At 37.1% G+C, this 12,411-nt stretch overlaps 2 protein-coding genes across 4 annotated transcripts in view; both read right to left on the bottom strand.

The window, feature by feature from the left end:
- The window catches only part of vdrb (vitamin D receptor b), a 44,888-nt gene extending 35,669 nt beyond the window's left edge, over positions 1–9,219 (bottom strand). Inside the window, exon 1 of the mRNA XM_016516000.1 lies at positions 9,207–9,219. The gene's annotated coding sequence lies outside the window, so the exon portion shown is untranslated. The remainder of the gene's footprint in view (positions 1–9,206) is intronic.
- Positions 1–12,411, bottom strand: part of tns2b (tensin 2b) — a 20,479-nt gene that overhangs the window by 5,560 nt on the left and 2,508 nt on the right. For 2 of the 3 annotated variants that reach the window (XM_016515994.1, XM_016515996.1), the window contains exons 2-17: positions 10,977–11,082; positions 10,672–10,709; positions 8,105–8,137; positions 7,293–7,327; positions 6,936–7,119; positions 6,805–6,855; positions 6,521–6,643; positions 5,595–5,659; positions 5,142–5,225; positions 4,951–5,063; positions 4,646–4,706; positions 4,147–4,222; positions 3,144–3,273; positions 2,964–3,026; positions 2,760–2,876; positions 540–1,838 (exon numbers count right to left, since the gene is read on the bottom strand). In XM_016515994.1, the coding sequence (XP_016371480.1) occupies positions 540–1,838; positions 2,760–2,876; positions 2,964–3,026; positions 3,144–3,273; positions 4,147–4,222; positions 4,646–4,706; positions 4,951–5,063; positions 5,142–5,225; positions 5,595–5,659; positions 6,521–6,643; positions 6,805–6,855; positions 6,936–7,119; positions 7,293–7,327; positions 8,105–8,137; positions 10,672–10,709; positions 10,977–11,082 (2,578 nt within the window). Of the gene's footprint in view, positions 1–539; positions 1,839–2,759; positions 2,877–2,963; positions 3,027–3,143; positions 3,274–4,146; positions 4,223–4,645; positions 4,707–4,950; positions 5,064–5,141; positions 5,226–5,594; positions 5,660–6,520; positions 6,644–6,804; positions 6,856–6,935; positions 7,120–7,292; positions 7,328–8,104; positions 8,138–9,452; positions 9,479–10,671; positions 10,710–10,976; positions 11,083–12,411 lie in introns of those variants that run through there. The other variant, XM_016515997.1, reaches the window with a different exon arrangement.

Genomic DNA, 12,411 nt, shown 5'->3' with positions numbered 1-12,411 from the left:
GCAATAATATGCAAGTTCTATATTAGTATATTATTATAGTGTTATATTTCAATTTCACAAAGAAACGTGCAGCATTTTGTCTAAGCAATAATAAAAGGACACATTTAATTTATCATTTGTCTTAAATCTCATTTTGTAAAAAACAACAACAACAACAACAACCGTGAATCGAATCGAATCGTGAAATCAAAATCGTGAATCGAATTGAATCGTGAGTTGAGTGAATCGTTACATCCCTAATATGGACTATTTATGTTACATTTATGGTAAATTTCTGCCCCTTTTAGAGCTTGACAGTATCAATCACCAACAAATTTTGTGAATAGAGCAGCATGTACATTCTACAAAGTACCTTTTTCGTGTTCCACAAAATAATAAGAAAAAAAATACTAGTTTAGATGACTTAAGGATGATGAACAGAAGTTTATTTTTTTGGTTTTTCTATGTATATTTCTATTATATACATTTAGTTAAAAAAAGTTGTTTTAGGAATGCATTGGTTGTTATAATTTGCCTACAAACTGTGTCAATGTGATTACCGTTAATGCCATGTTGACTCTCTACAGCTGAAGCATTGTTGTGATTGGCTCGTTTTGGAGATGGAGTGATAGCAATGGGGGAGGAGTTTGGGGAATGACTGATGGAGGCGTATCCGGGACTCTCTCTGAACGGTTGTGGAGAGCAAGGACAGGGTGGATGAGGGCTGTGGTAGCCACTGCTTTGGGGGCTGGGATATGGACTGAGTGGTGTAATATGTTCAGTTTGGGCGTCTGAAACATATACAGGTTGGTCTTGTTTTGGGACAGCGTGGCAATGTCCGTATGATGACGTTACTGGTGACACTGCTAGTTTGCGTCGCCAGTATTCCGCCTCTTGAACTCCCTCCCAATGAGACGCCGCCCTTCCATCCCTCCAGTGCATAGGCCCCTCCCTCCTAATCCCAAACTCCGCCTCTCTAGACCAAGGAAGAGCTTCTAATTCTCTGCCTCGTAAAGAATGGAGGGCAACGTCCTCTCGTAAACGAGAACAGTCCCTGCAGGAGCACGATGTTGGCGGAGTCGTGCTGTAACGTAATTCTCGGTATGGACTGGAGACCAGTGACTGATTAGGGGTTAGGGAAGGAGGGATGAGGGCGTGGCCCTGAGGGAGGGCGGAGCAATGAACCACAGGACATGCCTCCCCAGAGTAGAACGCACGTGCCTGTACAGGAAGTGTGTGGGAACAGGAGGACTGTGAGTGGGAAAGTGGCGAATAAAGGTGGGTTTCTTGAGTGGGATATGAGTACATGTGCCTGATGGTTTCTGGGCAGGGATGGTGCAGACATCGCCCTCTCTCCCATAAAATATCAGGCTGGGTTACACACAAGTCTCGGACTGGCAGTGGGGCAGTGCGGCTGCAGGGAAGTGTGTGGTGTTTGGGATGGAGCGTTTGTGCAAGTGCATGCAGGCTGGTCAGGTCTGGATCACAGAATGAATGAGTATGGGAATACGGGCGAGCATAACAAGACTGAACGGGCCGATCTGGTCTCACAGGAGAGCAGTCGCCATCGTCAAGAATTGCGGTTTCTCTGTGTCTTTCCCTGTCTTCGTCCTTCTCTCTTTTTTCTCTTAGAGGTGGAGAGAGGGATTTGGGGGGTGCTGAGGAGCAAATTGTGTCTTTGCTGAGCGAGAGAGGCTGGATGGAGAGATGAATGAGAGGAGTAGAGGAGGAATGACTGGGTGAATGTGTGGAGGTTTGGATGGAAGTCGGGCATCCGCTGGGACTGGAGCCTGGTGCTCGACGCTTCTTCACTTGAGCATACAGACTACCGTCCAAAGGCCCACGTGTGTGACAGATATCTACAGATCACAAGGGAATACATAGACAAAAACCATATTATTTACAGTCACATGAATATGGAATGTATGAAAAATGTCTCAGCGTTTTTTGTCTCGGATTGCAATTTCAACCAAATAAATGATTCTCTGAAAAAAAAAATTATATAATTTTTTTTTTCAGAGAATAATTTATTTGATTGAAATTGCAATCCGAGACAAAAAAAGCACTGAGACATTTTTTATACACTCCATATATATAAATTTATTCATTTTAGTTTAATATTTTTGTTCATGTCTTTGAACCAGTTACAGTATCAATTGTTTTTATTAGTTGTGTTATTAAATTAAATGTATTTATTTAATAATTGCCGATCATCTGGTAGTGTTGCATTCTAAAGACATTTTCCTCTTAAAATAACTTAAATATACAAGTCTGGGGTCGGTAAGATTTTTTTTTTTTAATTAATATAATATAATAAGGGAGAAAGAAGAAAAAAAAATAATAATTGTTGACTTATCATTAAAGCATTAAATGATAAGTTAGCTAGAGGTCAACAAATATAATTGTTTTTTCTTCTTTTTCCCTCCATCTGGTATGTGCAACTATATATGAACATGATGATTAAAGGTGTGTTGCACAATAGGTAGGGTGCAGTTTAGTTGTTCACTGTATATTGTGGGTAGGGCAGAGATGGGTCGCTGTATGTATTATATGTACGTAGTAGTATGTTATTTGTATAAAACAGCAGATATAGTATTGTATGTGTTCAATCCAAATTTCCTTCGGGACAATAAAGTTAATCTTATCTTATATTATCTTATAGTATCTTATCTTATCTTATCTTGTACTGTAGCCAACAATTTTTTAGGGTAGTTTGATTGTAATTCAAGTTCTTGTAGCTTGACATGCTACAGGTTTTGGGCTAGACTGAGTGCACATACCCTCAACACTATCCTCATGGTGAAGGTTAAAGTTTTCATACGAGTCCCAACGCACAATAGGATCTGCAGTGCCGTAATCCACAGATACTCCCAGGTCATTTCCCTGTACTTCTCCACCTAAAAATACATAAAACACACATATAGCATTAAGATAGAGCTAATCGAGGGAGGGATGGAGAAATAGTGCAGTTGATAGATGTGTACCTCTTCTTTGCGGGCCAGAAGAAAACAGCAACTCCACTGTGGCATCTGCAGGGAAACGGTCATCTACACACAAAGGCGAATCAAAAGAATCATTACACAGAAAACACACCTTATTCCTCTGCTTTTGAGCAGTTGAGGCATTGAAGGGGGCAGTCAAACAAACAGTGCCTGTGTGTTTACCTGTGCAAGCATGGTCAAGTTCTCCTTTGCCAAAAGCAAACTGAGACCCATGAACACTACAGGTGTGAAACTGGACTCTGAACACACACTCTCTCTTACACACATCTGAGAGACGGTGATAACACTTCACCTAAGGACAGACAATAAGAAGCAGTTTTACTGAGGAAAACATGGTGCTTTTGTAGTGAAAATGTGGTGCTTCTCTCACCTCACCTACACATTGCTTGGGTGTTGAAGGTGGTTGTTAGGACATTGATATGTGGTTTCTAAGGCGTTCTGAGTGTAAAATGTTGCTATGCGGATGAGAGGGTGTTCTGATTGGTTGCTAGGTGGTGAATGGCCCACCAAGTGTTTATGATATTCTTGTGAAGAGATACAAACAGGTTTAATTTGGGCTTTTATTTACATCTAAACAGTGACTGACACATACATAGAGCACATCACATATGGTAAACGCGAAGCTGAAACGCGTGGGCATCATGCAAGAGAACCAATGAGGTTAGTTCTTGCGTGTGATGAACACATGAGCACATTTGAGATTCTGTGTTTACCATATATGATTTGTTCTATGAATGTTTGTTTATATGTGAATTAAAGCCTAAATTAAATCTGTTCATCATATAAAGTGAGCATATCTCTTCACAAGTCTTGGAATAAACCTCTCAGTTCATATGGATTCATTTCTTTGACACCTTTATGACCTTTTTGGATCTTCACCTTACCTGGACTTCTAATGGAGGGATATAAACGTCTCAGACCTCATTAAAAATTTGTTTCACAGATTAACCAAACCAAAGTCTTATGGGTTTGGAATGACATGAGGGTGAGAGAATAATGATAGAATTTTCATTTTTGGGTGAACTATCACTTTAAATATGGTCATTTAATAATGTGGTGATGGTTTTAAATATGTATTTCAAAATGTTTCTCCCTTCAAAGCAGTGGCTAGCGAGCAGGTTATAGGAAAATCTTATATAACAAGAATGTATAAGAGTGTTCTTACCAGGATGTCTCCCTTCAGCAGCAGAGCTGGTTCAATATTCACACACAGCATCTTACTTTTAGGGCTCTGAATATCACTGCAACAAATAAAAAAGTATGAAATTTCATTTTTTTTATAGAACAGTCAAGAGAGGACATGACATGATAAAAAGACAAGAGGAGAAGTGTGATTTGGACACACTGCGAGCCAGAGCTGGCTAGGCAGGACTTTTGGCTGGATTTAGAGGGGCTTTGGACACTTTTCAGCTGGATAGTCTGGGAGACCAGCTTGTTGACCAGTTAAACCAGCATGGCATGGCTGAGAGACTAACTACACCATCTTAGCCAGAACGTAAGATCATCTTAAGCCAGCTTTGAGCAGCTTAAACCAACAAGATGTTTATTTTTGCAGGGTTGAGCTCCAGAGGTCAATATATTTTAGACCGCACGCAGTGACCACCATGCCACAGCGCTGAAAAACATCTCAAACTTAATGAGTCTGACAAAATAGACCCACTTACTATTTGCCTGAAGAATAGACCAGCTGCAACGACTGATAGATCTTCAGAAAGGGAGAGTAACCTGCCAAATGCAATGGATAATATGGGGAAACTAAATGAAAGGGATAGTTTACCCAAAAATGAAAATTCTGTCATCATTTACTGTATGACTGAAGAAAGACATACAGGTGAGTAAATTTTTGCTTCAACTATCTCTTGAACACATTTTAATTTAAAATATTCATACATATTTTTGTTGTGTTCTCCTCAAAATCAGATCAGAAAATACAAAATAAGGCCTGATTATGATTGAACAGGTTGTGTACCTCCTGCTGACTGGTAGTTGAGCAAAGCTGGAATATGAATTTGATGCAGGAACAGAGGGGAGCTGTTCATCTTTATTGCACCCGAGAGGAGACCGGCAAAATAATATATATACCTGCAATGACAGAGAGAACATCATGACCAAACTAGAACACGTTATTCTGGAACAAACAGAAATAAAGGTTGGTCATACCTGTTCTGAGATGGCTGGAGAGAGGAAGAGATTTTATCCTCACAAAATTTCCTCATAGCAACTGTCGAGAGAACCTGATCTGCCCTGCACACATACATACAGAAAAAGTCAAGTGTAATTACAATAAAATGCTCCCGAAGGCACTGCATAAGAGTTTGAATGATTTTGAAAGAAGTCTCCTATGTTCACCAAGGCTGCATTTTTTTAATCAAAAGTGCAGTAATATTATGCAATAATATTGCAAATTAAATCTTTCTAATTAATTTATATTTTAAAATGTCATTTATTTCTGTGATAGAAAAGCTGAAAAGAACAGCACTTATTCGAAACACAAATCTAAATTTAATAAGTCTTTGCTGATTAAAACTTAATTTCTTTCAAAAAAAAAAAAATGATGGTGTACCCATTGAATAACTGGTTAATGTGTTTGAGTATGTGTGTGTGTGTAAATACCCAGCTGATATCTTGCTATAATGCATGTAAGCTGCCACAATCACACCTGTTTTTCCTTTGTTGCCCTGAGAAAGTGACAGGTAGAGAAAAAGGAAAACAGACAGAGAAGAAAAAATATATACAACTACTACAACTAATACTAACATTGGGTCATGCTTTCTATGACACAAAAATTTTATAAAATGTAAATTCTGTCATCATTTACAAATCTATGTTGGACCAGACTGACTTGGTTAAAGGGGTCATATGATGCTGCTAAAAAGAACATTATTTTGTGTATTTGGTGTAATGAAATGTGTTTATGCGGTTTAAAGTTAAAAAAACACATTATTTTCCACATACTGTACATTATTGTTTCTCTTTGCGTGAACATTTGGGCGGCTTTATGCAAATCTTCCCACATAGTGAGGTAGGTATGTGGGGGCGTGTTCGAACGAGCCGTTTTAGGTAGGTGTGGCTAACTCTTAACTTTTATAAAGAATATCTCTTTGGATTTGAGACTTTAGTCTTTGCAACTTTACAGATCTTCTTTATGCACCAAGAGCTTGTAACACTCTAAAGAGAAAGGAAAAAATGAAATCGCATCATATGACCCCTTTAAGTTCAACTCGCTGACTGTTATCTGGTCACAGAGTTTAACAGCCCACTAGAGGGAAGGATTGAGAGTTGTATGGACTTCTTTTATGATACTTTTATAGTGCTTTCTGTAGTTTCAGTGCCAATTCATTGTAACTGCATGGAAAAGAGAGTACATTAGTCTAAACTTTTCCATTAGAAAGGCAGTAATTTGAGTTTGGAATGACTTTAGAGTACGTAAATGGTGACATAATCTCATTTTTGGATGATCTATTACTTTAATAAGACTGATGACATTTAGACACTTTTAGCTCTTATATATTAAATATCAAATAACTTCTGATCTCAACCTTGCAGTGCAGTACAACCACATTCTGGGGGTCAGAGTTCAGCCAGTTCTCCATGGTTTTGCACACAGCACATATTTTATCAAGGGACGGGGCATGTAGATCAGGCCATCCAAACTCCTCAACCTGAGGCAGGGGAGGGGGTCATCCCAGAAATACAGAAACAAAGGCATACATCAGAACAAGCCAGCCATAGACTGACTTTTAAATGAAGATATATGCAAATCTAGTTAATGGAATAATACATACAAAGCCGCTTTTTTTTTTATAAAACAGCAAAAAGATACCTTTGGATTTAGCTTGAGGATGTCATGCCGTTTCTCAGACAGATTTATAAGCTAAGAAGTAAAAGAGACATAAGAGTGATAATTCACGTGGCTTTAAAACTCAACAATGATGAAACAGAAATACAACTCACCAAGAACTTGTCCTGATGTTTAGATTTCAACATGGCCACCACTTCCTTAAGGTTAGCGCTGTAACGCTGTTCTTCCAGGTCAGACAGGTAGAGGACAGAGATGATACGCTCAGTTATGTAGGTCAGGTCGAAGTCATAATGACTGCCCATCAACTTCTCCATAACAGTCTGCATTCTGTCTCTACTGTGAAACACACAAAAAACTCAAGAAAGTCACACTCAAATACAAACAAAAGAAGCAGTGCACCCTAAAAATAATGATTTTCATACAACATGAATGTGAGTGATGACAGATGACAGGCTTTTTCTTGAATTCATAACAAATGTTGCTGTTAGCTTCATGAAATTTGCTCTTACCTGGGAGGAATGGTCATCTGGTTTTGAAATGGGGGCTAGGAAAGAGCAGAGTTAAAAGAATGTGAATAAAAAGCAGGCAGACATGGTACAGACATTTCTTTTAAATGGCGATACATCAAACACACTTTCCTTTAACCTTCCTATTCTGAAAATAATGGCTCTTTTTATGGTTTGCTCAAATTATGCCTTTGTAAAAATAATGGTCACTTGAAAATTAACCTCGTATTTCACTACAAATTGTTTTAATATGTTCCTCTGATATCCCAGCAGAAAGAAATGACAGAAGGTTACTGAAGCAGGCATGCCCTTTTCAAAAATATCACTATTATCTAATAGAATTACATTGTTTTTTGCTTTAAGTCCATTTGACCTCAGTAAAAATACATGGTAAAACATATATACAGTATAAGAAACTGAAAGGAAATAACCAACAGTAATAGTGTGTATATTAATCAGAAAATCATGTGAAAATCATGTTTTATACCTGGGGTCTCTGAGACCCCAAACATAAGTTACATTTCCATTTTGTCATATGAACAGCATTTTAAAGGTTGAACTAATAAATGTAGAAAAATTACATTAAAAAATAAATTCAATTATCCATAAATTGAATAAACTCAAAAATGTCCTAAATCTAGTTGCTTCTGAATTTTACAGTGCAGGGGATTTTGTGTATAATCAGTTCTCATAAGAAGTCTCAGCTAGATCGCTCAATGTCAATTCTGCTAAATTCATTCATGTAAATGTAAAACAGATGCGATGTTAATGACCTTTAAGATATATGTTAAAAAGCAACTTGGGGTAATACTCACTGGATCTGAGATAACTTCACAAGGGACAGAGACCTGGACGAAAGACAGACAGAGAAATGTGTGTATTAGACACATGGTAACCAAGTCTTTGATGCATGATTTGGAAGGTTTAGACATCAGAGACCATATAAGAGACACATACCAGCCTCGTAAACATACACACACGCAGCTAGCATACTTTGGGGCCACTGGGTGACTCTCCATTTTAAGACATCCTCTATGTCCTCATTAGGTTATTATCACACCAGGGGACATCTGGTACTGTTTAACACCGTCTGTGAGTGTGTGTGCGCACATATTTGCACACGTTCACTTTGCTTCCTTCTCAGTAATTAGTTTAGACATAACATTTTAACTTACAGACTCTAACACAAATGGCTTTGCATATGGCTTCAATACCAGTTTGTTAGTATGTGCAATTAAATGTACAGTTGTGGATGAAACCATATATTCAAGAGGTGTAAATCAAACCAAAGCATTTGAGAATCTGTCATTGGAAAACCTAAATAGACCATCATTTTGCATATTTGAGGGTGAGTATAAGTGTGATGGGGGATATTCTGATAGACTGACAGACAGGGAGTCTGATGTGGACAGAGGGTGGAAAGAGACACGTGTATAAAGAGAAACAAAAGCAGCTGATCTCTCCATCCAGGACGGATGAAATGCCTGCTGGCTTTATGAACTATTTCCACTACTCTATTTCAGATGATCAGCTGGCCTGTGCCTCTGATCATGAGTCTGTTTGTAGGAGTACTTTTCACCATGTAAGTCACGAATATTCACTGCATTGCTGCCTTAAATTTAAGTAGAAACAATTTTGTTCATTATTTGATCTCTTACTTTGGATTGCCCTGCTGGAAAATCCAGCTGTTGGAAGTTGAAACTAACAGGTTGATATAACATAATGATAAAATCATATTACAGTGCAGACAAAACAAATCCTTTATGAGGGATGAGGAAACACACTGGGGTTCATTAACTACATCCTTTAGTTTTAGCAGGTAACAAGTAATTGCAAGTGAAACAGACACAATCAAACGCTTACACACAATCACTAAACAAACATAAAGATAAATGTTTATATATTATAAACCTTAACTACCATCTGATTTTATCTCTGTCATGTGTCTGTGTGTCTTACACTCTTATCTCTACTTTCATTCTATATATTGCTGATTCTCTCTTTTACTGGATTTCTCTTTGTGCCAAACAGATTATCTCACTACAAACACAAACTGATTCTACAATCTGAATGAAAAGTACACCAAGTATACTTTACATTTCCCAAAAGCAAAATGAATTACCTCTTTGATGCCCTTTTAAAAAAAAGGAAAAGTGTCTGTACCTTTCTCAGATGAGTCCAGTTTTCTAGAGTTCCTATAGCATACACATACAAGTGCTCTCCTCTCTTTCTTTCTCTCTCTCTCTCTCTCTCTTTCTGATCCTCTCACTCTCTTGCTCCCACCCAACTCTTCCTCTCTCTCTCTCTCTGTCTCGCTCTAAAACCAGGGCATGGACTAAGTAAATGATGCTTAAAAATGTCAAAATATTTACTTGATTATTGTACTTTTTCATTGTTAGTTCATAATATATGCATTACTTGAACTGGATAAAGGTCCCACAGTTAATGCATTACCTAACAATGCGCAAAGAATTTGTTACTGTATTAATGAATTTTGTTAACATTCTCATAGTTCATGCTAGCTCAAGTCCATTGAATATTAACAAATGCAACAATCAATTTTAATAATATATTAGTAAATGTTGAAATTAATACAAACTAAGATTAATATATGCTTTTGAAGTAATTTTCATCGTTCATGATAACAACTGGAACCTTTTTGTAAAGTGTTACTAGTATCATATTCTATGTTTTAAGCCAAACCAACTAGTATAGTGAATTTCAATGGTTCTTTTTACTCTAATACCATTAATCTTTCTTCGAGCATGCACTGGGGTATGAATAATTATGGTTGCATTGTTTTGACACTTGACATTTTAGGTTCAGGCAAGGCATTTACTTAAAATAAGGAGTAAATTAACTAAACTCAAAACATAAGATGAAACTGTTGCCTTAGTTTTATTTATTTATTTTTAATAATAATATTTATTTTTTACTGTGATAAGAAAAAGTAAAAGAGAAAGAAAGTGAGCAGGAGAAATAATAAGAAAGAGAAGGAGAGAAAGAGAGGAACAGCTGTGGTGTGTAGCGTGCGGATACACTGGTGTATATCCGTGTGATGCACTGTTGGCATTCAGTGACTGATTGCAATTTCTATTAATACCAAAGATAACCAGAGTTCATAACTCATCTGAATTAGACCTATTTGTACTATATTTGTGAGTGACACACATCACAAGACCAGAAGCCACTAAGAAAAACACGTCGCTACAAAGACCCATACAGTCACTGACAATGAGAATGCATATTCTTCTGCCATTTCCTTATTGGTTAAAGCCAAATCAAGTTATCACTGTTTAGCCAAAGTTTAGCCATATCCACTGTACTTCATAAGAGCCATAGAGTTGTAACAGCATTTCAGCTGTAAGAGAAAGAATCTTACCTTTTCCTCGCATTTCTTATGAACTGCAGTTTTACATTCTGCAAGGGAAAAAAATGTGTATTACATTAATAAATATTATTGTACATTATGTGCATGTGGGGGTCAGGTTTTGCCTATGTGGGGACCAAAAGTCCCACAAGGACAGTAAAACCTGAAATCACCTATAATTTGTGGAGCAGTTAATAGTGACCATGAGGAAATGGCTTAATAAATATAAGAGGAAATATCAGCTAAATATTAGCTAAGTACAAAAACAACAGAAGTCAATATAAAGTCATTATAGTAAAAACAAATGTATGTTTTACCTCTGCAGTACATGCCATGGCTGTCAAGAGCTTGTCTGCAGACAACACAGTGGTGTTTCTTCTTGAAGTTCCTCTCTTTAAAGGAGTGTGAACCCATTTTCCCCAACTACATATATAAGTACACACCCACACACACACACACACACACACACACACACACAAAGACCTCAAAATTATACAGCAGCAGACACTGTGGGATCGGTATGTATGTACATATGGCAGGAACTAAACCCAAACACATCTGCCAACCACAAACATGATATTAAAGAGCACTGAGCACACATGTCCACACGCCCCCAGTTGTGGTGATATGAAGAGAAAAATCAATCACTCATAAGGAGGCGATAAATGAAAATCATGTTTGTTTTGGTAATAGTGCTGTGATGATAGAACTGTTTTGGCACAATGGCCAGATATTGCATAAAACAGCAGGATGATTTGACAATCATTTAATGATCATACTATATTCTATTCTATTCTACTAGGTGTTCTTCTACAAATTCAACTATGTCCATGGTCATCTATCTACACACACACACACACACACACACACACACAGTGTACAGTATATATCTATATATATAGATATCACATCACACACACATACATATATACAGTATAAAACAACTTTAACTCACTCTGTGAACAGCATGTATAACATTTTGTTGATAAAATGTCAGCAATGATTAGAAAAACATATTTGGTAAGACATTTGTATAAGATTTTTAATGTTGAAAAGAAGAGTCTCTTATGCTCACCGGGGCTCACCATTAGAAAGAGTACATTATTCGAATTTAAAATAATTTTTGAACATATTTTAAAATGTAATTATTTTGTGATGGCAAAACTGTATTTTAGCAGTCATTACTCCAAGTCACATGATCCTTCAGAAATCCTTGTAATATACTGATTAGGTGTTCAAATAAACATGTTTGAAAACAGTTGTGCTGCTTAATACCATGATACATTTTTCAAGGATCATTTGATGAATAAAAAGTTCAAGAGAACAGCATTTACTTGTAACAGAAATCTTCTGTAGCAATCTAAAAGTTTTTACTGTCACTCTTGATAAATTTTAATGCGTCCATCCTTGCCGAGTAATCCAAACCCAAAATCTGCGAACGGTAATGTAGACCTTCATAGCACATTGCTAGGTTTATCACTTGACAATGCTGCCATCTACAGACTGTAAATGGGAAGTAAACAATCGCCATGTTATAAGCAGACTGGTGCGTAACTTCTTTAAGTTGTAAACCACCTCAAACACTCTGTCTAAAGATTTTACGGAAAATAGAGCTCTTCTACAATCATAGAGGGTGTTTTTTAAAAACGCATATACAGCAGTTCATTCATCAACTAGTTCAAAAGTTATTTTCATAGAGTTTATGTTTACATATTGCGAGCATGTGATAACCGGATTAAAAAAAAAAAAAAC

The sequence above is a fragment of the Sinocyclocheilus rhinocerous genome, unplaced genomic scaffold (assembly GCF_001515625.1).
Source record: "Sinocyclocheilus rhinocerous isolate Xijiao unplaced genomic scaffold, SAMN03320098_v1.1 scaffold85, whole genome shotgun sequence".
Lineage (NCBI taxonomy): Eukaryota > Metazoa > Chordata > Actinopteri > Cypriniformes > Cyprinidae > Sinocyclocheilus > Sinocyclocheilus rhinocerous.
The sequence above is the reverse complement of the archived record's forward strand: the minus strand, read 5'-3'. Positions and strand labels throughout refer to the sequence as shown.